Source organism: Nicotiana attenuata, unplaced genomic scaffold, assembly GCF_001879085.1.
Source record: "Nicotiana attenuata strain UT unplaced genomic scaffold, NIATTr2, whole genome shotgun sequence".
Taxonomy (NCBI): domain Eukaryota; kingdom Viridiplantae; phylum Streptophyta; class Magnoliopsida; order Solanales; family Solanaceae; genus Nicotiana; species Nicotiana attenuata.
The window spans coordinates 41811-68758 of record NW_017671991.1 but is presented as its reverse complement, the minus strand read 5'-3'; the positions used below and the strand labels follow the sequence as shown (position 1 = coordinate 68758).

Sequence of the window (26948 nt, the reverse complement as noted above, 5' to 3'; positions counted from 1 at the left end):
GCTACAGGAGAGGTGGAGAGGTTTAAAGCCAAATCGGTGGCCAAAGGGTATAGCCAACAGGAGGGTATTGACTACGAAAAACATTTAGTCCAGTAGTTAAGATGGCTATTGTTAGAACCATTCTAGTTGTGGATGCCTCTGAGCAATGGCACATTTATCAAATGGATGTGTACAATGCCTTTCTTCAAGGATATCTTTATGATAAGATATATATGACCTTACCACGGGGCTTTCAAAGTCAGGGGAGACAAGACCAGCATGTAGACTCCTGAAATCCCTGTATGGGCTCAAACATGCACCAAGACAGTGGAATGTTAAGCTGTCTGAGGCACTTCTGGGACTTGGCTTCATGCAAAGCCAACATGATCCTCCTTGTTCATCAAAGGGTCAGGGGAACATATCATAATCATCCTAGTGTATATTGATGACATGCTAATCACTGGCCTAACCTGACACTAATAGCTGAGATGAAGACTAAGCTGCAGCTGACACTTAAAATGAATGATCTAGGAGATATTAAATACTTTCTTGGCATTGATTTTGCTAGGTCACAAAAAGACATTCTAATGCACCAAAGGAAGTACACTCTAAAGCTGATTTCTAAGATTGGACTAGGAGCTGTAAAACCTGCAGCAACACCTATTGAAGCCAACATCAAACTGTCCACTAAGGAGTATGATGAACATACTGGCAGCTCTAATGCAACTGATGATGAAGTGTTAACAGACATCAGCCGGTATCAAAGGTTACTGGGAAAACTACTCTACTTAACTGTCACAAGGCCAGACATAGCATATAGTGTTCAGACACTAAGCCAGTTTATGCAGAAACCAAAAAGATCACATTTGGAAGCTGCTCAAAGGGTGGTTAAATATGTGAAGAATCACCCAAGCCAAGGCATACTGTTATCTAACAAACAGAGAAACACTATCACTGCATATTGTGATGTAGACCGGGCAACATGTCCTATCACTAGGAAGTCAATAACAGGCTTCTTCGTCAAATATGGTCATTCCCTGATATCCTGGAAGTCAAAGAAACAAAGCACCATTTCTAGGAGTTCTGCAGAATTTGAGTATAGAAGCATTGTATCAACTGTAGCAGAATTGGTGTGGATACTTGATCTGTTCAAAGACATTGGTATATAAGTTGGTCTCCCTGTGAACATCTACACTGACAGTAAAGCAGCAATTCAAATAGCTGCCAACCCAGTGTTTCATGAACGAACCGAACACATTGAAATAGACCTTCGATTTATAAGGTAGAAGATACAGAATGTACAAATAGAAAATGTAGCTACAAAGGAGCAGTTAGCAGACATTCTAACCAAAGGTCTACCATGAGTACAACACGAGTATTTGCTTTCCAAGCTAGGTGTAGTTGATGTTTTTCTACCACCTAGCTTGAGGGGGAGTGTTGAGACAAAAGATATAACTTGAGTATAGAGGTAGTTTAGTCTATTTATGTGTTAGCGGATTAGTGTATTAGTTAGTTAGTTAGTTAATGACACATATGATTAGTTAGTAAGGTGGTTAGAGTAGTTAGTAAATTCTTGTATATATATAGGTTGTACAAGTAAAGAAAGGCAGAGCATTTATTTTCTTTTCACTGTTACATTCATTTTCACGATTCTTTCTCTTCTCTCTTCTCCCTCATTAGTTAGGGTTTCACACTCACTTCAAACCTCCATTTCAGCATAGTCAACTTCCTTCTTTTGAGTGATATCCTGTTTTATCTTTTTAGTTTGAATGGGACATCTAGCTTCCTCTTGAGCTCTATTTCCCCTTCTCGTGCTTCTCCTCCATTGTATCCCTTGCTCTGCCCCTCTCTTTCTCTCTCACTTATATCTGTTACTAATTCTCTTTGTAAAAAAAATTGATGCAATCTATTTTCTTAATCGCAACCGTGTGCACTCCACTTCAAAAAATGTTCCTGCATTTCTCTTCTATTTTATTTATTGGTTTTATTCTTTATAACTCTAATTTCTTCAACAACTAATATTGCACTTCATAATTTTGGGGAAATTTAATGATAGACAGGGAGATTAAGGATGTCATAATTTTTATTTTGCGCGTCAGTTTGCTTAAAGGGGAATTGAGTGTATTCTGAATTGCTCAAAGTTTGTGCTACTAATTGGTGTTTGAAGAAATGTAAATCTCTACATAGTGAAATGATTAGAACTAGAGTAGAATCGGTTTTCTATTTATTAGTTCCTTTGATCAGTTGATTTTTAAGTGTGTGTATTTAGCTTTTGGCCCACAATATATTTGATTTAATTCCTGAACGATTGAGATGTTGTGTCTTGAACATGACGATAGCAGAGTTTTTCTTATCCCGGGGATTTCCATAATTTTTCAGGATTCTTTGAGTTTTTATGGAGGCTTGATCATCATGTTGAGCTTTCGGGTAATGGATGTTTAAGCGATTTTTATAATTTCGGGGATTTCTATTCTACCCTCTTAAGCTTCTTTGATATGTTATATGCAAACTCAATGCAATATATGATTATAATTTCGTTACTTTATTTAGTTCTTAATAAGTTTAATACGTATGATTTTGCCTAAGAAATAGATAGTATCATTTTTCTCCATGTTCTTCGTGGAGTGTGTACATGTTTGTAATTATCTTTGTTCGTTTAGACATGCATGTTCTGTTAGATATTTTTATTTGATATCCAACTTTTTTTGGGTTTCATGCATTTCTCTTTTTAATTTTTTCTGTAAGATTAGTGATGTCCATAAAGTGTTCGACGAAATTTCCATGAGGAAAACCTTACCTACTGCTTTTGGAAGTGATGATGAAAATAATTGATATCATGCAATAATAAGTAATATAGAACAGCTCCAGTTTCCGGCACTGACTGCTGTCTGCTAATATAAGAATGACTATGAAACTTGTGCAAATTAGCAGTAATAAAGATTGTATTCTGTATTTTTTTCTTTTTTAGTCGGTCCATACGAAACAATGGAAGTCTTCTCTTACTAGATGGTAATGAAGAAAATGTGGATCTTTCTTATGCTTCATACTGTGCCTTGGTGCATAAAGTGCATAGGTAAAAGTGAAAGTTAAAATGGTAAAAATAGAAACTGAATAAGAATGGAAGATTTGCACATAACTATTTAAAGTAAAAATAGTACGGTATAGCCAGTTTTCGGACTAGTCAATCAAAAATAGCCAGCATTTACCAAGTCAATAAAAAATAGCCACTATTTTGCTGCAATAGAGACCGGTCCAGCATAATATACTGGAGTTCGGTGCACTTGTATATGAACTCCAGCATAATATGCTGGACCGGTATACTTTGCTGGCTCCAGTATAATATACTGGAGACTGGAGCACCGGTGCTCCAAACTCCAGTATATTATACTGGACCAATATACTTGCTGGAACTCCAGTATATTATGCTGGAGTTCTAACTCCAGCATAATATACTGGAGTATTTTTCGGGTTTTGAACAGTGTTTTCGCTCAGATTTATCTTTATATAAAAAGTGGCTAAATTTCGATTACTTTTGAAATTGGGCTATTTTTAAACGACCAGTTGTAAATCTGGCTATTTTTAAAATTTACCCCTATTTAAAGTAGGAATTTTTACCTCTTATAGCAAAGGTTAACACCTTATTTATTTTAAATAAATACCATTTAAAAAAATTATATTCTATAGAGACCTTTTAAGGTTTATAGCAAAATATTTAATTTTGGTTACCTCCTAGCCCTAAGCCACTAAATACGCTAATCAGTTACACAATTTTCTTTCTCTCTCTACTTTGATACATCCCATTCTCTTCTCCTTCTTTGATTATTCCAAAGCCATTTTTAACTGCTCACGTAAACCCTATACATCCTCTCAACCTGCAAAAACCCCATATAATATTTTACCACTTTGACACTATAAGCTCCGTAAAATACTAGTGTGGAGAAGATTAATTCTTGGTAAGACATCTACATATTATATATCTATTCTTGTCAAATCCCAGTTGACAAATACGTGCAATGGTTTGAATTTCTGAGAGTAGCTACAGTGATTCCATCGGAGAGCGACATCAGTGTTTAACTTTGGATCCATCGGAGAGCGACGTGATTCCGATGGCATAACGAGGAAGATTCGTCGAAAATTAGGGTTTGTTCTTGAACAAAGACGACGGAGTTTGGGGCTGAGCAACTTGATTTTCTGTTAATATATTTCAATGTTTTTTCATGTATTTCATTGTATTCATTGTCTTTTTTTTCATTGTAATTCAATGTATCTCGTTGTATTCCATGTATTTCATTGTATTCATTGGGTTTTTTTCATTGTATTTCAATATATCTCGTTGTATTCTATGTATTTCATTGTATTCACTGTCTCGCTATATGCCATGAATGTATTCATATATTTTTTTAATTAATATAATTTATGTATTCAGATGTATTATATAACTTTTTTGAAGATTGTTATGTTTTTGGGGTATTTTTCGATTGAGAATCTTTTTTATAACTGAAAATACAAAACTTGTGTGTTATACTTGAGTTTGTTGAGTTATATTAGGAGTCTATTATGTTAATTGATTCACTTTCCCTTTTAAAAACAGTGTAATCCCCTATTTCACGCCGTGAATACAGTCGAATACAATAATCTGTCCAGCTGTAATCCCATGTTTCACTCCATGAATACAGTCGAATACACTCGAATACAACAACTGATTAGCTGGACTTCCCTGATTCACGCCTATTTTTGCTACTGTATTCATGAATACAATAGCTTAAATACATCAAATACATCTTATAACCACATAAAAGGTATCTATAATCCGTAATATAGCAAATGGTATCTATAGATGACTAATTACTACTAAAACATAATGCTTTATGAAAATTTCTCTTTAAAGTATGAGTACATATCACAGAAAGTCCATTACCAATATTGTCTATGCTAAATCTATTCAAGGGACCAGCTAAACATTGATAAGGATATTATTTAGTTCTCATGTAGAATTAATACTATTCTTTTTTTCATGCACTGATTCTATTCTACAAGGACAACCCAGAATAATCAAAGTTATATGGATGTTTTAATGTACAAACATACATTGTAGTATTACAATATTAGTTTATTGTCATTTGATGACACACTGAATTTCTTTCTAATTTTAAAAATTTGACAATATTTCTCTTTTTTGCTGAATGCTCTATAGTTTTATCCCTTAAGTTATATTTTTTCGTGGAACTAATGCTAGAACCAGATCCTTCAAAAACTAAATGGGGACAATAAATATGCTCTAGCTTCTTTTCATATTTTTTCTGGTGGAAATAAAGAGCAGCAAGATGTCGCACAACCATCTACTCTAAGCTATAAGGGTTGTTTAACCAAAAAATGGATTTTCGATTAAAGCTTATAATTTAGAAGAACGCAGGTTACTGATAATCGAAAGAATGTATAAAAGAAAGCAATTTGGATAACAAGAATATAATCAAGAGAGAAACAAGTAAACCAAAGTATATTCAGATAGTGTTTCGTGTCCCTACAATTGATCAGTTATCTCCCTTTTATAGGTACCTTGGAGATATACGTTTTGCCTACATCATAATAAGGCTATTATGGGCAATTAATTAAAGACATTGAATGCTACGTTACATAATCATTATATTTAATACAAATTCTCTAACGTTTTTGGTATTTAATGCTCATTAAATACTGTATCTGGACTCTCATGTGTTGTCACATTCATTCTCTTTGACTCTTGGGCTTAAATGACTTGAACAGGTACAAGCGTTGCCTCTTTTTGAATAATCGCTCGAGCCTCTTCTTTTGCTTTCTGCTCGTATCTATTGCAACTCGTGTCTCCTTGCCAGTTGTAATTCTTTGACCAGTCTATGTGTCACGACACGTCATCTTCATACCTCTTTAATATGTAAACTCAATTTTTCCACTACAAGGGTATTGTTGAGAAAATGATATTCTTTCAATTAGTTTGTCCCAATATTTTTCAGTAAGAGAATGAAGCAGAAATTACCCCGTCCATGAACCATGACCTCACATTTTTTTCAGCTTCAGTGCACTTTCATTTACTTAGTCAAACTGTACCTTTATACAAATATACAAGAAGCTTAAACAGAGTATCTAACCTCCATGGCTAAAGTCTTACTATTGAACTTAATAAAAACGATCTCACAGTTGAAACAAGGTGCATTACTACTCAAATTATATTACTGCCAAAAACTCCTCAAGATCCAAACAATTTTAATTTCTTCTTTCTTTTCCACGGTTGGTTTTGGAAGTTTATATAAATACGAAAATTGCTCCAAACGATTTTTACCCTTCTTTTCCACGAGTCCCATATGTTAAAATGATTTGATATATTATTAGATGTCTTACAATTTTGTCTACTGTGTACATTTTGCATTTGGAATGTTATATCAGCCAGGGGTGCGAGTTCGCAAATGTGGAACTGAATAGGACTTGGAACATTTTTTTTGCATGGATTTTGTGGAATGATAAAAAGTCAGAGATATTTCAATGGGGAGTTCTATGGCTTTATGTTCTTTGATGGATCAAGTGGTTTATTGTGTTTCTGTGTTAAGTTGCACTATGTACATGATGTGTATATATGGTAGAATTCATTAATTTTATGAAAGGATATTGTGAAGAGTTAGTGAGACAAGTTTGTAGAAACAGAATGCTCCTAAGAGATAATTCTTTGAACAAATTTTTATTCTTTTTTGTTCTTTCTTTCGTGGACATTGTTTGGCTTATGCTAGATTTGGTATCTTTTCTATTTTCATAATTTGAGTTGGCATTAATTTGACGTTGCATTGGGTTGAATATATCCCCTACGCAAAAAATAAATCCATATTATGAGCAAGTTGATTCTGTTGTGATAGAGGATTAATTGTGGGGGTCAGTTTGTGATTAGAGAAAGTTAGAGGGTGAGAAAATTAGTTAAGAGGTGGTTCACACTGTTCTATATAAGAACAGTGTACGCGTGTATTAGAACTAACTGAAATGAAAATCTTCTTTCTTCCTTCTCTCTAGAACCTTCCCCCATTGTAGATTCATCTCATTGCATGCTTCAATTACTAGAGATCTACATTGAATCTATGTAAATTGACATGGTATTAGAGCAGCGAGACTGAGGACGTTAGCTCCGACGAGGAGTTCCGGCGAGTCAGCTAAAATTTGGGGAAATTCATCGGACACGAAGCAAAATTTCAGATCGCCATGGCAGGAAACGAGGTAACCTCACTTGAGCACAGTCATCCTCTATTTTTTCAAGCAGCAGATGCACCGGGTCTAGTTTTAGTTCCAATTAAGCTCACAGGGCCAGAAAATTATGCCTTGTGGAGTAGGGCAATAAAACTAGCACTTATGGGGAAAGGCAAGCTTGGATTTGTAGATGGAACGTGTGTAAAAAGCTCGTATATAGGAGAATTAATAGCACAATGGGAAAAATGTGATGTGATTGTACTGTCGTGGATTGGAAGCACAGTTCCTAATGAATTGATGTCGAATATAGTTTTTGCACCTAATGCTAGGAAAGTATGGAGTGATTTTAAGGAGAAATTTGATAGATGTAGTTTGACTAGGATATATCACCTCTGGACAGAGATTTCTAGTCTTAAATAAGGCACTGATTCTGTGACTATTTACTATACAAAGATGTCAGATCTATGGAGTGAATTGGATGTGTTGGTACCTCTGCCTTCATGTGATTGTGAAGAATCGATGCCTTCATTAGAACACCTGAGAAATCAGAGACTTTTGCAGTTTCTCATGGGCCTAAACGAGAGCTACAGCAATGTAAGAAGCAATGTTCTTCTCAAAAGACCAGTTGTGACTGTAAATGAAGCATATGCTATAGTGAGACAGGAAGAGAGACAAAGAACACTAGGTGTAGTTGACACAAATAGAGATCCATTGACTATGCTTGTAGGAAAAGGACAGGTTTTTAAGCCTAAGAAGTTTGGGCTGATTTGTGAACACTGCGGCTACAAGGGACATTTGAAGAAAATTGTTACAAAATTGTTGGCTATCCAGCTGATTTTAAAAGCAAAAAGAAACCTCAGCCAGGAGGAAATAGAACTTTTGCTAATGCTGCAAGAACTGAAGAAACAGGAGGGACATGCACTCAGCCACAAGGCCATTTCCTCACTGAAGAACAATATCAGCAGCTTATAAGACTTCTGAACAAACAAGGAGGTGAAGAATGCTCCACAAACATGACAGGTATTATAACTTTACTATCCAATATTCCTTTAACTAGTTAGGTAGTAGACCCTGGGGCAACCCATCATATTGCTCATGATAAGAGAGTCAAAGCAACCCATCATACTGCTCATGATATAAAGCAATTTGGAGGACAAGGAGTTCAATTGCCAACAGGAATTAAAGCAGAGATAATGTATACGGGAAGTTACTATTTTAGGAGGCAAATATATAAAGGATGTATTACATGTGCCAGATTTCAAGTTTAATTTGCTGTCAGTAGCAAAACTCACCAGAGACCTCACTTGCACAGTGAAGTTCTTCCCTGATTTTTGTGTGTTGCTCGGACTCTACAGTGGCAAGGTATTGGGGATTGGTAGAGAGTTTGATGGTCTATACATACTAAGGGAATATGCACAAGCAGCAGGCATAATAGTAGGAGCAGTAATAAAAGAAGAGCAAACACAGTTTCGGCACTACAGACTAGGACATGCATCCTGGAACTCTATACAACATATCTCATCTCTACAAGACAAGATATGTGTAGGGAAATCAAGAAATAGTAGTATTTGTCCTCTAGCTAAACAAAGTAGATTGCAGTTTCCTAACAGTGTAAGCAAGTCTAAGGTAGTTTTTCAGCTGGTTCATTTAGATGTGTGGGGACCTTACAAGACACCTACATATGGTAGAAAGTATTACTTTGTGACTATGGTTGATGATTTTACTAGATACACATGAGTATGCTTAATACAATCTAAGTGTGAAGTGTGTGTTGTATTGAAGAATTTTATTGCAAGAATAAAGACACAGTTTGACACTAGAATCAAGACCCTGAGATCAGATTATGGCACAGAATTCTTTAATGCCAAATGTAATGAATTACTGGCTGAAAATGGGATTATACATGAAAGTAGTTGCCCATATACTCCTCAACAAAATGGCATAGTTGAGAGAAAACATAGGCATATTCTAGATGTTACTAGGGCACTGAAGTTTCACAATGGAATACCTTTGAAGTTCTGGGGTGATTGTGTTAGGACTGTTGTATACTTAATCAATAGACTCCCAACACCAGTGTTACAAGGCAGGACACCCTATGCAATGCTCTATGGGAAATCAGCTAACCTAGATCATTTGAGAGTGTTTGGATGTCAAAGCTTTGCTTGTAATCTTCCTAAAGGAGACAAATTTACTCCCAGAGCAGGGAGAGCAGTGTTTGCTGGATATTTTGAGACACAAAAAGGTTATAGACTATATGATCTTGATACTCATACAATCTTTGTTAGCAAGGATGCCAAATTTCAGGAGTACGTTTTTCCCTTTAAACATACTTCTAATAACCATGATGAAGAAGCATTGTTTTCAGACTCTGTGAGCATGTTTTTTATCTCAATCCACCTCCTCCAACTACTCTACCATATACACCATCTACCTCACAAGATGAGGAAGCCAACTCTACACCTATCCTGACAGATCCTGAAATAGCATCAGACCTCCATGCTTTTGAGACTATTGCTATTAATGAAGGCCAAAATGATCTTTCCCGGGTGGAGGAATCAGCTTCCCAAAATGACATGTTGATCACTTCACCTTCATCCACTGACATACCTTCACCTGTTACAACTGTTGAAAATACCAAACCTCACAGACAAATCAAGCAACCACTCTGGCTCAAGGATTATGTCACCACTAAACTACCAGGCAAACATCTATATCCCATGTCCAATCATCTATCTTACAATCAACTTTCAGCTGCATATCAGACATATCTTCAAGCTTTTTCTGCTTCAGTGGAGCCTACATCATACAAAGAAGCAGCAACAGACCAAGACTGGGTACTTGCTATGCAATAGGAAATCAAAGCTTTAGAAGACAATCGTACATGGGAGATAGTAGATCTTCCACCTGCTAAACAGGCTATTGGGTCCAAATGGTTGTACAAAATCAAGTATAAAGCCAATGGTGAGGTTGATAGGTTTAAAGCTCGATTGGTAGCCAAAGGCTACACACAACAGGCTGGCCTCTTTTTCAAATGGATGTTAACAATGCATTCCTACAAGGGGACTTATGTGAGGAAGTCTACATGCAGCTACCTCAGGGATTTAAGGTATGTCGACTGCTTAAATCCCTCTATGGCCTAAAGCAAGCCTCAAGGCAGTGGAACATCAAGTTAACACATGCACTATTACAAGTTGGTTTCACTCAGAGATCTTATGATCATTCATTATTCACCAAAAGGGATAAGACAGATATTGTCATTGTATTGGTATATGTGGATGATCTTCTAATATTAGGAAGTAATAGTAGTTTGATACAGGAAGCAAAGGAGACTCTACATAATAACTTTAAAATGAAAGACTTAGGGGAGCTTAGATACTTCCTGGGAATTGAAGTGATGAGATCCAACAAAGGCATTTTACTCAATCAGAGAAAATATGCCTTGCAACTTATCTCAGAAGTTGGACTAAGTGCTTGCAAACCAGTATCCACACCAATGGAACAAAACCACAAGCTTACCACAGTTGAGTATGACAAGCATGTCGGCAATGCTAATGATACAGAGTTGCAGGAAGCAAGCAGCTATCAAAAACTAATTGACAAGCTATTGCATTTAACAATCACAAGGCCAGACATATCCTTTGCAGTCCAAGTGTTGAGCCAGTTCATGCAACATCCTATAGAGTCACATATGGAAGCAGCTCTAAGGGTTGTCAAATATGTCAAGGGGAGTCCAGGTCTGGGAATTCTACTAAAGTGTGGAGCTACTGATGAGCTCACAGCATACTGTGATTCAGATTGGGCAGCTTGCCCAAACACTAGGAGGTCAGTGACAGGTTATGTGGTGAAACTGGGTGATTCTCTTCTGTCCTGGAAATCCAAGAAGCAGCAAACTGTTGGTAGAAGCTCTACAGAAGCAGAATACAGAAGCATGGCAGCAGCTGTAGCAGAGCTCATGTGGATGAAGGGTTTGTTAGAAGAATTGGGAAACAAAGTGAACGAACCTATACATCTACATTGTGACAGCAAGGCAGCAGTAGAATTGCAGCAAATTCAATTTTTCACGAAAGAACAAAGCACATAGAAATCGACTGTCATTTTGTAAGAGAAAAAATCAAGGAAGGAATAGTCACAACCAACTACATTCCCACAAGAACAGATGGCAGATCTGATGACAAAAGGACTTGGAGCAGCCCAACACAAGTTACTCTTGGACTAGCTAGGAGTGCTCGATGTATTCCACCCTCCAGCTTGAGGGGGAGTGTTGTGATAGATGATTAATTGTGGGTTCAGTTTGTAATTAGAGAAAGTTAGAGGGTGAGAAAATTAGTTAGTTAAGAGGTGGTTAACACTGTTCTATGTATTAGAACTAACTAAAATGAAAATCTTCTTTCTTCCTTCTCTCTAGAACCTTCCCCCATTGTAGATTCATCTCATTGCATGTTTCAATTACTAGCGATCTACACTGAATCTATGTAAATTGACAGATTCTCTTTAACTTTTTACATGTGCATAACTAATGATTTCTGCAAAACTTTTACAAAATTGTTCCTTACTATGTTAGGCCCCTGCATTGCACGGGTATAATTATCTAGTATATGATAAAGTGATAAGTAAAAGAAAACAAATTACAAGCCGTTTATAATCATTTTGCATTACTTAAAATAACAGTTTCTGCAATCGAACTATTATGTGTATGATTCCACAAATCAAAGCAAGAAAAACGTATTAAAAGCCCATGCACTAGTATTTTCTTTTCTCTTATTGTTCTTTTTTCGCCCTTTTCTTGTTCATCTTTCTTGTCAACTCTGACAATTTATTAAAAGCAAAGGTTATGAAAAATTAAAACTGAAAGGTAAGTGCGGCATTGGTTTAAAAAGTACTCCTAGAACTAATATTATAGCTCAACAAATAATGTAATTCCCAAAGCAAATGAATTATTCTCTGTTAATTGCTTAATCATCAATTACTAATCATAGATAGGAAGTTTGAGTGTTTAGCTACACAAGTAGGTAACATTTAATGGTATTTGTCGGTAGCCGTGGAAGCTGCTATATATTTAATTTGACTCTTTATAGCAACGGAAAATGACATTTAATCCAACAATGATTATGATAAAAATTGACACAAACAACATAATTTATATCTCCATCAATCGCGCCAATGATCACTGCATACAGTACTAGTTTTGTTTCTATCGATCTGCATGGATTATTATGGTCTAATTTTCTTAATAATGACATGTTAACTTTGTAAATTAATAGAGAGGAAAATGATCAACATAATTTTCAGATTAAAAAGGAGATTTTCTAAAAACAGAAATCCCCGTAATTGATAACCTATTGTTTGCCCAATGAATAACAAAGACAAATATATATAAAGAGAGGAACAATACAAGATTACATGAAAGAGTAATTAAAACCCAACAGTATATTAAAAAAGAGATGACTAGTACAAGTTTCCATGAAAAACAAAAAACAGTAACATAATGAAAAAGAAAGAGATCCGTTCTTTAACGTATACACTAGTATACAATAGATATACCCGTAGTAATTATTCCCCGGACCATAATTCACTTGAAGATGTACAAACATTTGCATGAACACTCAACTAAACAAACTAACACAGTAAAAATCAACTCGCCACCCCATCAACTTCCCTATTCTCTGTTCTTTTCCTTTCACATTCTCAAGCATCATATCTCTTGAATGTTCCAGCGTTTGATCAACTTATTTCATAAATTGCAAATAATTTTCACGGCTTTGTAATGTTTGTCTATGGTTGATGAGGAATAGAAGGAGGAAATGGTGGGAAGAATGGATGGTGGAATGGAGGAAGTTTAGGGAAAGGTGGAAGTTGTGGAAGTGGTGGGCATGGTTTTTTGTAGAATGGTGGCTTGTAAATTGGAACAGGTGGTGGCATAGGTTTTACTACCGGTGGCTCGTATACCGGAACCGGAGGAGGCAGTGGCTTCACTACTGGTGGCTTATATACCGGAACTGGAGGAGGCAGTGGCTTCACTACTGGTGGCTTGTACATTGGAACTGGAGGAGGCAGTGGCTTCACTACTGGTGGCTTGTATACTGGAACTGGAGGAGGAAGTGGCTTTACTACTGGTGGTTCTGGTTTGGGCTTAGGTTTGTAAGTGGGAACTGCAGGAGGCTTTGGTTTTGGGGGGCATGGCTTTTTAACTGGAGGCTTTGGTTTAGGTTTGTAAATAGGAACTGAAGGAGGATTAGGTTTTACTACTGGTGGGTCGGGTTTAGGCTTGGGCTTGTAAATGGGAACTGAAGGAGGCTTTGGCTTTGGTTTGTAAACAGGAACTGGAGGAGGATTAGGTTTTACTACTGGTGGTTCGGGTTTAGGCTTGGGTTTGTAAATGGGAACTGAAGGAGGCTTTGGTTTTGGTTTGTAAACAGGAACTGGAGGAGGATTAGGTTTTACTACTGGTGGTTCGGGTTTAGGCTTGGGTTTGTAAATGGGAACTGAAGGAGGCTTTGGTTTTGGTTTGTAAACAGGAACTGGAGGAGGCATAGGCTTTACTACTGGTGGTTCTGGTTTAGGCTTGGGTTTGTAAATGGGAACTGGAGGAGGAAGTGGCTTTACTACCGGTGGTTCTGGTGTAGGATTGTAAACGGGAACCGGAGGAGGATTTGGCTTTGGAATTGGAGGTGGACATGGTTTTTTGAAAATTGGAGGAATAGGGGGAAGTGGGAAAGGTGGCAAATTAGGGAAATGTTTCATCCAAGGATGATCTTTAGGGAAAGGTGGCAACGTTGGCAATGGTGGATATTTAAAGTGAGGCCACAAGAAAGCAGAAGTGCATAATGCTGTTGAGAATTTAATATTTCCAGCAGGTTTTAATGAGTGTTTTCCATCATTTTTTATGATCACAATCTTGTTGGATTCAATGCCATTGTGTGCTGGACATGGTGCAGCTGATGCACTATGTAATTGTGCATAGCATTCTTCCTTCAGCTTGCCATCTTTTATCATTTCCTTAGGAAGTGACACTTCAAATTTGCCATCTTTGTCAAGCTCTCCTTCACCCCTTGTTTTGATTTCTCCATTCTCAAGCTTGCAGTCAATGCTTACATGAAGCCCTGAAACCAATAATGTAACATTGTTAGATGCTGACTAATTTTTTAGACAGATAGATATTGGACCTAATACAGCCGAAAGCTAGCTCAAGAAGTGATTATTTTTTATAATCATATAAAGAGTGACACTTAAACATCATGTAGGCAGGGGCGGATGTAGAGTTTGGCCGCCGGTTTCATCTGAACCTAATACTTTCGACGCGGAGCATAAATTTATGCAGGGGCGAAGCTACGTGTGGCTAAGGGTGGTTAACTAAACACCCTTTGCTGGAAAATTATATCGTGTATAGGGTAAAATATAGTACTCTGTTATTGATAAAAGATAGACTTTGAACACCCTTGCATAGCTCACTAGCAAAGAATATTCAAATTTTGAACACCCTTATTCAATTTTCTAGCTTTGCCACTGAATCTATGTGTAAAAATTCGTTAAAATTGCACATAACTTTAAAAATACAATCAGCTCAATGTTAAAATCCTTTAAAGTTGAATCCATAGGATCTAAATCCTGGATTCGCCTCTGCGTGCATGTAAGCTTAGGATAAAGAGAAAGCTTAGGATAAAGAGACAATAGCATATTGACATGCAATCAAACTAAATTAGAAAGAACCTGAGAGAGCATGAATGGTGTTAATGTTATTCTCTTTGCAATCAGCGCATTCTCCAATGCCAAAAACTTTGATTGTGTTGTCATCAGCAAAGCAGAAACTAGAGAGTAATAAAGTCAGAGACAGTCCAAGGAGGACTCTGCCACAAAGTGACTGCAGCCTCATTCTGTACCAAAAAAATGTAAATTCTGAATGGTGTTGTTGTGTTTGTTACAACTGACTAAAGGGTATATTTATAGTACTTAACTACTTAGCAGTATGTAAAGAAAAGTCTGGTTTTTATGACTGTCTTACCGACACATAGTTAAGGACCTCACATGAGTTTAGGTCCCATGTATCTTGATTTTTAATGAATGACAGAAAGATTGAAAAAACTCAAAGGTTTTTTTTTTTTTTTTTTTTTTTTGTAAAATATATATAGAAAAAAGGATTTTCAGCAATGGGTGGTCACAGGCATAGCTAGCTGTTTGATAAAACGCCATTATCATCATTCAATGAGGTCTCCAACTGTACACCTCGTCTCTTTTCTACCTGTAAACCTACTTAGTTAGCTCTCATTTATGTCACTTATTTTACTGAAAATCTTCAATTAGTTACTTAGGCTTATCAAGTAAAATTGTTGCCACGTGACAAGGTTCGAGCTTTAGAAACAGTGTCTTACAGAAATGCAAGGTAAGGCTGCGCATAGGGGTGGCAAAATGGTTAAAAGAAAACAATTAACCACCCATATTATCTACTAAAAATGGGTTGGATAATGAACTATTTACAAACAGATCAAATATGGTAGAACCATATTATCCATTTAGAAAATGGTTAACCAATTGATAACCAATGAGTCTAATTTTTACATTTGTAAAGCCTCAAATTGAGGGTTCCTCAAGTTAGAGAGACTAAGAAAGAATTCCTCAAAAGTGATCATATGCAAGAAGTCATGGATGATATGGTTATCCATATTATCCGCCGGTTAACCCATTTTTTATCCGTATTATGGGTCGGGTAGGATAATTTATCCGTTTTTTCATTACCCGTTTTCGACCCGACCCGACCCGCCCGTTTGCCACTCCTAGTTGCGTCGAGTAGACCCTTGTGAGGCCCTTCCCCGGACCTTAGCATAGCAAGAGCTTAGTGTATCGGGTTGCTCTTTTTCTTTAGATGCGAAACTTTGACTACTTTTTTAACAAAGTGTTGTAAGGGTATGATTGCCAGTATTTCTACTATTGTACATCTTGTTTTTTTATTTAGTTTTAAATTTAAAAGAAAGGGTAGTTAAATGTTGGCATTTATAATGAGTAACAAAAACAAGTTTTTCTCCCAATATTTACGTGAATTAATTGACATGCGTCAACTAACTTCTACTACAGCGAATTATAGAACAAATAATTGTACTAATCATGAAGAAGTAAGTGCATGATTTTATGTATTATTGCATTTACAGAACTTCTACCATTGTTGCATCCTCCTACAGATCATTAACATTCAATATTGCAGCTTGGTACTGGCTAGGTGCAGTTGAGGAGCTAGATTGGTCCAACAATGGTCAATGAATATCCTTTGTTTGGAAAATTACACAGTGCATCGGTAAATGTTTTCTATTCATTGTACTAGCAAAAGGGTTCAAACAAAGATACTTTAGGTCACGTGTTCGAATCAGTGGCGGATTTACATTGAAGCTGCTCAAGCACCCATTGTGCTTACCGAAACTGTATATTTTTATGTTGGAGTCTAGTACTAATAATATACAAAAATATTGACTGAGCACCCATCACAGAGAGTAAATATTAAGTAAAGCGGTTGAGCACCCATGACTTAAAAATTTTGAATCCGCCATTGGTTCGAGTATAATCCCCTTATTTTCAATACTGCCTCCGCCCCGTCTAGGTGTTCTGTAATATGGAAATGCATAATTTAGAGACTTTTTCATTCGTTCCGTTTATCCTAATTTGATATGAAATTCCAGTACAGAACTGTAATAATCTGCATTTATTATAGTATATCCTCTTATTTTGTAGTAGTAATAACTATGATTACCCCATCGGGTGTAAAAGAACATAATGTGATGCCAGAGGTTCATCAAAAGAAGCTATTGGACAATTGTATTTAGAAAGAACTGCAAAATTTCTTTATCCTGTTTTTCTTAAAAAGGAAGACTTGAGAATAAAAATAAAATAAAAAATAAATTGACGGTTCTTTATTTATTCCGCATGACCCTACAAATTAAATCCCACCTTCACCTCTATTTCTGACACAATCACTGCAGAAAATGTTTAATTCCGTAAGCTTGACTTTTCAAGCTCATGTTTGTCTTCTTTATATGATTTCTGTACCGATAATAAAATTTGTTTTAAAATTGTCAAATTATATGACTTTCATTTCCGTAAACTTGACTTTTCAGCTCATGTTTGTCTTCTTTATATGATTTCTGTACCAACAATAAAATTTGTCTTACTACAAGCCACATTGCACAAATTCGAATCCCAATAGCTTGATGGCCATTGTTGTCCAATTGCTATTTCCTATCCCTGTTAATTACTATGTGAGAAGAAATTACCAAAAAAAAATAAGAAAGTGGCTAACTTTTCTTTGAACTTAGGTTGAAATTGTGAAAGTTAGGTTGAAACAGTGAAAAGGATTCTGTAACACTCCTCAAATATATAAAAGTTTTAAGACACGCGAAATAAAGAATTTAATTATTTATTTTTATAATCTTGAATTCTACTTCTATTATGGACTAAAACCCCTATGATTCATTTTGAATTACTTCTCTATTTATAAATAATTGGATGTACAATTAGGGAAATATTAACAATTTTAATGTTATTAATTATTAAAAGTAAATATAATTAAATACTAGTGAAGTCAAAAGAAAAAGGGAAAATAAATAAAATAACAAAACAAAGGACTTAAAGCCTTGCATTTAGTAGTACGTATTCCACTTTAGAAGGAGGCAAAAGGCAGAAGCCTTGTTCAGAAAAGCAACAAAAAGGCAGAAGCCTTATTCGAAGAAACAAAACAAAAACAAAAAAAAAAAAAAAAAAAAAAAGCAAAGCAAACACAAGCCTACGAAACAGAGGCAGCGCTGCTTACTCACGGAGGCCACGAAAAGATTCTAGGGTCCTTTACAAATCACTAGTTCTTGAATTCAGGTATATGAAATTCCCTATTGTCAATTATCCTACAATAGTAATAGGTAAAAATTGGATAGTTAATTCCCTTCTTCTCTATATCAACAATAAATTTCATGTTTAGGTGTGAAACTTTAAAATTGATTAAAATACACTGGTTGTTGTAGAATCGATTGGTTGACTGGTGTCAATTGGACTGGGGCCTACGTATTGGCTCGAGAAGTTTTGAGGTGAGTTGATATAACCCTTTACTAAAGTGGTTTAACTCACAAAAGCACGCACACAAGGTGTTTGATGAATTGCATAAAAGGGTTACTATATACTTAATTGGAGTAGTAAGTACCTATTAGCCTAGAATTATTTTCTAGCTAAAGTTTAGATGATTATTTGGATATATGTGCATAAATTTCAGATTTTTATGTTATTCATATATGCTATTTTCATGTTGAAAATTTATGAAGAAGAAAGAATCTTTAGAAATATTTTCATATGTTTATTTCATTCTTATTTTCAGATTTTTGTGTTATTCATATATGCTATTTTCATGTTGAAAATTTATGAAGAAGAAAGAATCTTTAGAAATATTTTTATATGTTTATTTCATTCTTATGCCATGCTTTACATTTAAGGACACCAATATGAGCATGTGCATGGTGTTATATAAAGAAAAGATTTAGACTTGAAAGGTCACAAGAAGAAGTTTTAGCAAGAAAAGATTTTTGGGAGTATCCTTTATTCTGAGAAGGGGTCATCGTCTAGGCCTAGGGTCCTGACCAAGGCGTTGACTTCCTGAAACTACTTGTGCCAAAGTAGGGAGCACACGAGCCGAGGGTCTCGTTGCTGAGAATTTACTTAGCCATGCTAAGGTATGATACATGAGCGCTGAGAACCATGAAGCGAGTGGCACCTCGTGGATTGGGCCTATTCGATCAGGTTGGGATCGAACCCGTGCCGATCACACGGTGACTGAGACAGAATTAAGTCAGGATAGTTGGAACTCCCAAAGTATAAAGTGAAGTATTTTTTTTAAAGAAAGAAAAAAGGAAAAAGAATTTCTTTTAGAATATTCATAACTGCTATTATGCAATTATTTAGGATTATTCTTATAAGCTTTATGTTTTACATGCATTTAGAACCTTTGCTCATAATGTATATGTTATTAAAGTTTCGCCCCCTGTTGTTGAGACTCACTGAGTACAATGGATGGTACTGACGTTCTCTTTTGGGAACCTACGTTGGTCTGCGGTACAACGTAGGAACCGGATTGCAGGCGAGCAGGCTACGAGTTAGGACTTCCTTCGCTTCCAGTGCTATTGGTGAGCTCCGCTTTTGTTCGTGGAGTATTCCTTAGAGTCATCTTTATTTAGTTATTTCTTTGTTACTTAGAGATCTGACCAGGAAATCTCATGTCCTGAGCAGTGCGTCAGTTTATCAGTAGAGGCTTCATAGACAGCCGTTGGGTTAAGATTCAGATGTTTTTGATAATAACTTAGTAGTATTTCATTGGTTACTATGAATAATATTTTGGAGTTGATTTATTTAAATGCTTAAATTAAACAAAAGTATTTGGTTAGAGTATTGACTTGTTGCATATAAAGTTTGGAGATATAATAGATTTGATAAGCAGAGATGGTTCGCTCGGTCATGTTTAGTGATCGAGTGCCGGTCCGGCTTGTTCAGAAAATGGGTCGTGACAAACTTGGTATCAGAGCCTCAGGTTTATGGAGTCCTAGGGGTCTATGAAGCCGTGTTAGTAGAGTCTTGTTTATGGGTATGAAGCGCGCCATACTTATAAACAGGAAGCTACAAGCATTTAGGAAAAGTCTCTTTTTTTTCATACATTAGATCGTGCAGTAGAGTCTACCTCTAAGAAATTATCTAATTTATTCGTTTCTCCAAAACTCGCAGAAATGGGTCGTACTCGCAACTCTGACACCGACACTCAGGATGCTGCTCAAGAAACTATCGCTACTATTGTGGCTCAAGGTAGAACTAAGAAGGCTTCGACTCAGAAAATGAGGGGAAAATCCACAAAGGGAGTCCAAGTACCCCAGGTTGAACAAGAAGAAGGCGTGGAGCATGATGATCCAGTACCTCAGGATCCAGTACCGCCCCCAACAGCAGCTCCGGCTCAGGCAACTATATCTCCCGAGGTGGGTCAGATGTTTAATGTTGTCAACAGTGCTATGGAGATGTTTAAAGCCTTTATGGCCAACCAGAACGAGAGAAGAGATGAGATTCCACCTCAATCAAATAGACAAAACAATTCTGAGTCCTCAAGAGTGAATGAATTTTTGAAGTTGAGTCCTCTAGTGTTCCATGGTTCTATAGTTGATGAAGATCCGATGTTGTGGCTGGAGGGTGTCAAGAAAGCCCTCCGAGTGATGAAAGCATTTGATGATGAAGTTGTGGAGCTGGCTGCTTACCAGCTTAGAGATGTGGTCGGCGCTTGGTTTGAGATGTGGGAAAATAAAAGAGATGAAGATGATGGTCCGCCTACTTGGGAAGAATTTGAAGAGGCCTTCATGGCTAACTTTATCCCAGAAGAGGATAGGGAAGCTAAGGCTACAGAGTTCGAACAGCTCAAGCAAGGGAATAAAAGTGTGCAAGAGTACTACATGGAATTCATAAGGTTGGCTAAGCATGCTCCTCACATGGTTAAGTCAGAAAGAGCAAAGATTCGCAGGTTTGTTGGCGGTCTAGCTTACCACATTAAGGATACGACATCAGCTGCAGCAGTAGGGATGACAGTCTTCTCCTCTGTTGTGGGGTTTGCCAAGCACTTAGAAAAAGACAGACAATAAAGGAGAGAAGAAAAAGAGCATAACAAGAAATCTCGGACAATGGGTAGGTTTAATGGTACATCCAGTGGAGGTGGAAGGGATTCCTCTAATAAGGAGTCATTAGCACGAGCTCAGTCCGGTCATCAGTCAGGTGGTGGGTCTTCCTTCAGACGTACTCAGAGAAATGGAAATCAGTCTCGCCAGAATCAGAATTTTAGGACATCATCCTCACATAGCCAGAGTCATGCTGAGCAGCATTCACACCAACAAGGTCTTTGTGGAACATGTAAGCGGCAACATTCAGGTCAGTGCAAGCTCGGGTTTCATGGTTGATACCATTGTGGAGACACTGGTCATATAAAGGCCAACTGCCCAAAGTTGCGACGTAATTTAAGTGGTGGATCAACTCGTCCTTCTAGTTCCTCAGCTACTGCAGTTGCACCACCTCAGGCTCGTGGTTCTTATATTCAGACCGGGCATGGAGCAGGCAGAGGTGCAGACCGAGTTACTCAGGGAGGGGGACATCCCCGTTTGTTTGCTACACTTGATCGTCAGAGTGCAGAGGCATCTGCATAAGTTATTACAGGTATACTTTTAGTCTGCTCACATAATGCTTATGCCATAATGGATCCAGGTTCAATGTTTTCATATGTGACTCCATACTTTGCAATTAACCTCGGACTAGAACCTGAACAACTTAGTGAGTCGTTCCTAGTATCTACTCCAGTTGGCGAGTCAGTGAAAGTCACCAGAGTCTATAGAGGTTGTATAGTTTCAGTCCAAGGTCGCAACACCAAAGCCGATCTCATAGAGTTATAAATGGTGGATTTTGATGTGATCATGGGTATGGATTGGTTGTCTTCCCGCTATGCCATGTTAGATTGTCATGCCAAGATAGTCAGGTTCCAATTTCCAAATGAAGAAGTCTTAGAGTGGAAGGGTAGTTCAACATCGCTTGTAGGTAAGTTTATTTCTTACCTTAAGGCACAACGAATGATCGGTAAGGGGTGTCTCGCCTATTTGGCTCANGCCACTTGTAGAGTGTCCCATATTTCCTTAACAGTTGTACAGCTTTGAATCCTGCTGTACTCATCTGGTCCTAGACCACACACTAGCCACTTTTTTTCTCCCATTTCTTCAGATCCTCAGCAGTACAATCAGCCCTTGTTTTTGGCACATCAATTCCTTCTGCATTCTTCTTAGTGGTAACTAGGGTACCATCAGTAATTATATCCCAAAGTTCATAGTCTTCCCCTATGATATGATCTCTCATTATGTTCTTCCACCAAGAGTAATACAAACCATTGAAAAGTGGAGGTCTGGCAGTGGATTGCCCTTCCCAGTTCCCAGGTGGTGCACTCATTTTTGATCTTCTCCTAAGGCGTTAGCCTCTTCAAGGATAACCCGCTCTGATACCAATTGATGTTTTAGATGTCAACACCACACAAGAGGGGGGTGATTTGTGTGGTACCTAATTTTCGCGTTAGAAGAACCTGGTTCTTCTAGGTGTTCTAACTTCTACTGTTTGCGGAATTAAAATACAGAAATAAAGAACACAGAGATTTTTACGTGGAAAACACCTGGCTCAAAAGGTGAAAAAAACCACGACCTACTACTCAGTAGGATTTTCCCAAACTTCCACTAAACTTCAATGAGCCAAAAACAGCATTACAAAACTCTTTGTAAACCTAAGGATTAACTCTAATCCCAGTGTAGCACACAGCCTCAACTGTTGCGACACTTTCAAGTTAACTCTAACTTGAATACTCAATGCACCTAATACAATTGCTTCTAAGAAAGCTGGAAAGGTACAATGTTAAAACACCTACTACAATTGAACTAGAAATAAAGAAAGACACAATGGAATTGGTTCTTCACACTTAGTTCTTGTAGCTTCAGATTTGCACACTTGTATCACACACAAATTGCTTGCAACAATCGCATAGCTCTTTTGCTCTCAATTTGGTTTAACTTCAGCTTATGTGCAATCACATGTTAAAAGAGAACAATCGTTATACTTATAGAGTTAGTAATCAGAGTTTGATAAGAACTCGAATTGTGGATCCTTTGACAATTCGAGTCCAAGAACAACTCTAAATCCTAATCCATATTCTTGATCCGGATGTAATTCTCTTTTCATAAGGAGACTTCAACTCCTTATCCTATATGCAATCTTTTCGATCAGTTCAGAAGATATTCATCAAGATATTGCTGCTTGATCTCAAGGACTCATCTTCTTCACGTGCATCTCATGTGTATGGGCCATAACAACTGTGTCTCCTTAGATGAACCTGGTCCTTCACTGAGTTCGTTTGTCATTCTTCAAAACTTCAACTAATCTTGGGCCAACATTTAGCTTACCACATTAAGGATACGACATCAGCTGCAGCAATAGGGATGACAGCCTTCTCTTATGTTGTGGGATTTGCCAAGCACTTAGAAAAAGACAGACAACAAAGGAGAGAAGAAAAAGAGCATAACAAGAAAGCCCGGACAGCGGACAGGTTTAATGGTACATCCAGTGGAGATGGAAGGGATTCCTCTAATAAGGAGTCATTAGCACCAGCTCAGTCCGGTCATCAGTCAGGTGGTGGGTCTTCCTTCAGACGTACTCAGAGTAATGGAAATCAGTCTCGCCAGAATCAGAATTTTAGGACATCACCCTCACATAGCCAGAGTCATGCTGAGCAACATTCACACCAACAAGGTCTTTGTGGAACATGTAAGCGGCAACATTTAGGTCAGTGCAAGCTCGGGTTTCATGGTTGCTACCATTGTGGAGACACTGGTCATATAAAGGCCAACTGCCCAAAGTTGCGACGTAATTTAAGTGGTGGATCAACTCGTCCTTCTAGTTCCTCAGCTACTGCAGTTGCACCACCTCAGGCTCGTGGTTCTTATATTCAGACCGGGCATGGAGCAGGCAGAGGTGCAGACCGAGTTACTCAGGGAGGGGGACATCCCCGTTTGTTTGCTACACTTGATCGTCAGAGTGCAGAGGCATCTGCAGAAGTTATTACAGGTATACTTTTAGTCTGCTCACATAATGCTTATGCCATAATGGATCCAGGTTCAACGTTTTCATATGTGACTCCATACTTTGCAATTAACCTCGGACTAGAACCTGAACAACTTAGTGAGTCGTTCCTAGTATCTACTCCAGTTGGAGAGTCAGTGAAAGTCACCAGAGTCTATAGAGGTTGTATAGTTTCAGTCCAAGGTCGCAACACCAAAGCCGATCTCATAGAGTTATAAATGGTGGATTTTGATGTGATCATGGGTATGGATTGGTTGTCTTCCCGCTATGCCATGTTAGATTGTCATGCCAAGATAGTCAGGTTCCAATTTCCAAATGAAGAAGTCTTAGAGTGGAAGGGTAGTTCAGCATAACTTGTCGGTAAGTTTATTTCTTACCTTATGGCACAACGGATGATCGGTATGGGGTGTCTCGCCTATTTGGCTCACATTATTAATCCAGAATCAGAACCACCAGCTCTTCAGTCAGTGCCAGTTGTTAGAGAATTTCCAAAAGTTTTCCCAGATGATCTCCCGGACTTCCTCCCGAAAGAATCATAGACTTCGGCATTAATCTCATGCCAGGCACTCAGCCCATATCTATACCTCCTTATAGGATGGCTCCAGCAGAACTTAATGAGTTGAGAGAACAGTTGAAAGACCTTCTTGACAAGGGCTTCATCAAACCGATTGTTTCACCATGGGGTGCCCTGGTTCTGTTTGTCAAGAAGAAAGATGGGTCTCTCAGAATGTGTGTCGACTATCGGCAGTTGAATAAAGCTACCATTAAGAACAAGTACCCACTGCCAAGAATTGATGATTTATTTGATCAACTTCAGGGTGTAAAGTACTTTTCAAAAATAGACTTGAGGTCGGGGTACCATCAGTTGAGAATCAGAAAAGAAGATATATCTAAAACAGCCTTTAGAACTCGCTACGGGCACTATGAATTTCTAGTGATGTCCTTCGGATTGACAAATGCTCCAGCTGCATTTATGGACCTTATGAACAGAGTTTTCAAGCCATTCCTGGATACCTTTATTATTGTGTTTATAGACGATATTTTGGTGTACTTTAAGAGCAAGGAAGATCATGCAGAACACCTCAAAATAGCCTTGCAGACCTTGAAGGAGAATGAGCTTTATGCCAAATTTTTAAAATGTGAGTTCTGGTTGCAGTCAGTGGCATTCTTAGGCCACGTGGTATCTAGTGAAGGAATAAAAGTAGACCCTCAGAAGACAGAAGCAGTCAAGAACTGGCCTAGGCCGACAACGCCAACCGAAATCAGGAGTTTCTTGGGGTTAGCTGGCTACTATAGAAGGTTTGTGGAGGGGTTTTCCTCACTTGCAGCCCCATTAACTAAGTTGACTCAGAAAGCAGTTAAGTTCCAATGGTCAGACGCTTGTGAGCAGAGCTTTCAAGAGTTAAAGAAAAGGTTGACCACTGCACCTATATTAACCTTGCCGCCAGGTTCGGGTGGGTTCACGGTATATTGTGATGCCTCGAGAGTTGGTCTCGGTTGTGTTCTTATGCAAAATGGAAAAGTTATTGCTTATGCTTCCAGGCAGTTAAAGAATCATGAAAAGAACTATCCCACGCACGACTTGGAGCTTGCAGCAGTGGTGTTTGCATTAAAAATATGGCGACACTACCTTTATGGCGAGCATTCTGAAGTGTTTACAGATCACAAAAGCCTCCAGTACATTTTCAAGCAAAAAGAACTAAATTTGAGACAGAGAGGTGGCTCGAGCTATTGAAAGATTATGACATCAATATCCTTTATCACCCGGGCAAAGCTAATGTGGTAGTAGATGCACTTAGTAGGAAGTCAATGGGTGTCTTGGCCCATCTTGCAGTACAAAGGCGATCTTTGGGTCGAGAAATTCAAAAACTAGCAAATGACGGAATTAGATTGATGAGACCGAAGAAGGAGATATAACTGCTTATGTCTTAGCGCAATCCTCCCTTGTTACGCATGTTAAGGCTAAGCAAGACGAAGATCCGTACTTAGTGAAACTAAAAGAAGGTCAGAAGCAAAGAAATCACTGCTTTCACTCTAGGAAGTGACGGAGTTTTGAAGTTGAATGATCGGTTATGTGTGCCTGATGTAGATGGTCTTAGGAAAGCCATAATGGAGGAAGCTCACAGTTCGAGGTACTCTATCCACCCAGGTGCTACCAAAATATATCTAGATTTGAAATAATTGTATTGGTGGAAAGGCATGAAGAAACAAGTAGCAGATCATGTGGCTAAATGTTTAAATTGCCAGCAAGTCAAAGCTGAGCATCAGAGGCCTGGTGGCCTAGCTCAAGACATAGAGATACCACAGTGGAAGTGGGAGATGATTAATATGGATTTCGTAGTAGGTCTACCTCGCACATACCGTAAGCATGATTCAATTTGGGTTATCGTAGACCGACTGACAAGGTCCGCACATTTCCTACCAGTAAAGACGACAGATTCTGCAGAGCAGTATGCGCAGTTGTACATCAAAAAAATAGTCCGATTGCATGATACTCCAGTTTCAATCATATCTGACAGAGGCCATCAGTTCACAGCGCATTTTTGGCAAGCATTCCAGAAAAGATTAGGTACCAAGGTCAATCTGAGCACCGTTTTCCATCCACAGACAGATGGTCAGGCAGAAAGGATGATTCAGACTCTCGAAGATATGCTGCGTGCGTATGTTATAGATTTTGGAGGTAATTGGGATGATCACTTGCCACTTATAGAATTTGCTTACAATAACAGCTATCAGGCCAGCATTGGTATGGCTCCTTATGAAGCGTTGTATGGGCGGAGATGTAGGTCCCCAGTGGGTTGGTTTGAACCAGCAGAGGTGCCGTTGATTGGTCCAGAGTTTGTTTGTGAGGCCTTGGAGAAAGTTCAGCTAATTAGAGAAAGACTTAAAGCGGCTCAGAGTCGTCAAAAGTCTTATTCTGACAAGAGGCATCGTGAGTTAGAGTTCATGGTTGGTGATAAAGGTGTTTTTAAAAGTTTCACCAATGAAAGGAGTTATGAGGTTTGGTAAGAAAGGAAAACTTAGCCCTAGATTTATCGAACCTTATGAAATTCTAGAAAAGAAAGGAAACATGGCTTATAAGCTAGCGCTACCCGCTGAGTTGTCCTCTGTTCATCCCG

At 37.9% G+C, this 26948-nt stretch overlaps 4 protein-coding genes across 4 annotated transcripts; 3 read left to right on the top strand and 1 right to left on the bottom strand.

The window, feature by feature from the left end:
- The first annotated feature begins 467 nt into the window (after positions 1-467).
- On the top strand, positions 468-1148 carry LOC109211212 (uncharacterized mitochondrial protein AtMg00810-like). The gene has a single exon (XM_019374714.1). It carries the CDS (start codon positions 468-470, stop codon positions 1146-1148), a length of 681 nt encoding a protein of 226 aa, XP_019230259.1.
- A 6049-nt stretch (positions 1149-7197) lies between these two features.
- LOC109211210 lies at positions 7198-10034 on the top strand. Its single transcript, XM_019374713.1, has 6 exons — positions 7198-7549; positions 7643-7937; positions 8027-8202; positions 8402-8808; positions 8965-9488; positions 9548-10034. The coding sequence occupies exons 1-6, from the start codon at positions 7198-7200 to the stop codon at positions 10032-10034; spliced, it is 2241 nt and encodes a 746-aa protein (XP_019230258.1).
- A 2551-nt stretch (positions 10035-12585) lies between these two features.
- On the bottom strand, positions 12586-15108 carry LOC109211216 (proline-rich protein 4-like). Its single transcript, XM_019374720.1, has 2 exons — positions 14890-15108; positions 12586-14282 (listed from the first exon to the last, which is right to left on the bottom strand). The coding sequence occupies exons 1-2, from the start codon at positions 15050-15052 to the stop codon at positions 12955-12957; spliced, it is 1491 nt and encodes a 496-aa protein (XP_019230265.1). The 5' UTR covers positions 15053-15108; the 3' UTR covers positions 12586-12954.
- Positions 15109-19292: 4184 nt separating this feature from the next.
- On the top strand, positions 19293-20813 carry LOC109211209. Its single transcript, XM_019374712.1, has 4 exons — positions 19293-19325; positions 19918-20291; positions 20379-20461; positions 20642-20813. The coding sequence occupies exons 2-4, from the start codon at positions 19920-19922 to the stop codon at positions 20811-20813; spliced, it is 627 nt and encodes a 208-aa protein (XP_019230257.1). The 5' UTR covers positions 19293-19325; positions 19918-19919.
- The last annotated feature ends 6135 nt before the right edge of the window (positions 20814-26948 follow it).

Bases quoted from the DNA above. Each gene is read 5' to 3' on its own strand.
- LOC109211209 (XM_019374712.1), top strand. From the start codon at position 19,920: ATGGGTCGTACTCGCAACTCTGACACCGACACTCAGGATGCTGCTCAA. The intron at 20,292-20,378 runs GTGAATGAATTT...GAGGGTGTCAAG, and splicing joins ACAATTCTGAGTCCTCAAGA to AAAGCCCTCCGAGTGATGAA. The intron at 20,462-20,641 runs GTTTGAGATGTG...GGAATTCATAAG, and splicing joins AGAGATGTGGTCGGCGCTTG to GTTGGCTAAGCATGCTCCTC.
- LOC109211210 (XM_019374713.1), top strand. From the start codon at position 7,198: ATGGCAGGAAACGAGGTAACCTCACTTGAGCACAGTCATCCTCTATTT. The intron at 7,938-8,026 runs GTTTGGGCTGAT...TGATTTTAAAAG, and splicing joins CAGGTTTTTAAGCCTAAGAA to CAAAAAGAAACCTCAGCCAG. The intron at 8,809-8,964 runs GTAGTTTTTCAG...GTTGTATTGAAG, and splicing joins ACAGTGTAAGCAAGTCTAAG to AATTTTATTGCAAGAATAAA.
- LOC109211216 (XM_019374720.1), bottom strand. From the start codon at position 15,052: ATGAGGCTGCAGTCACTTTGTGGCAGAGTCCTCCTTGGACTGTCTCTG. The intron at 14,283-14,889 runs GTTCTTTCTAAT...TATTGGTTTCAG, and splicing joins CACCATTCATGCTCTCTCAG to GGCTTCATGTAAGCATTGAC.
- LOC109211212 (XM_019374714.1), top strand. From the start codon at position 468: ATGAAGACTAAGCTGCAGCTGACACTTAAAATGAATGATCTAGGAGAT.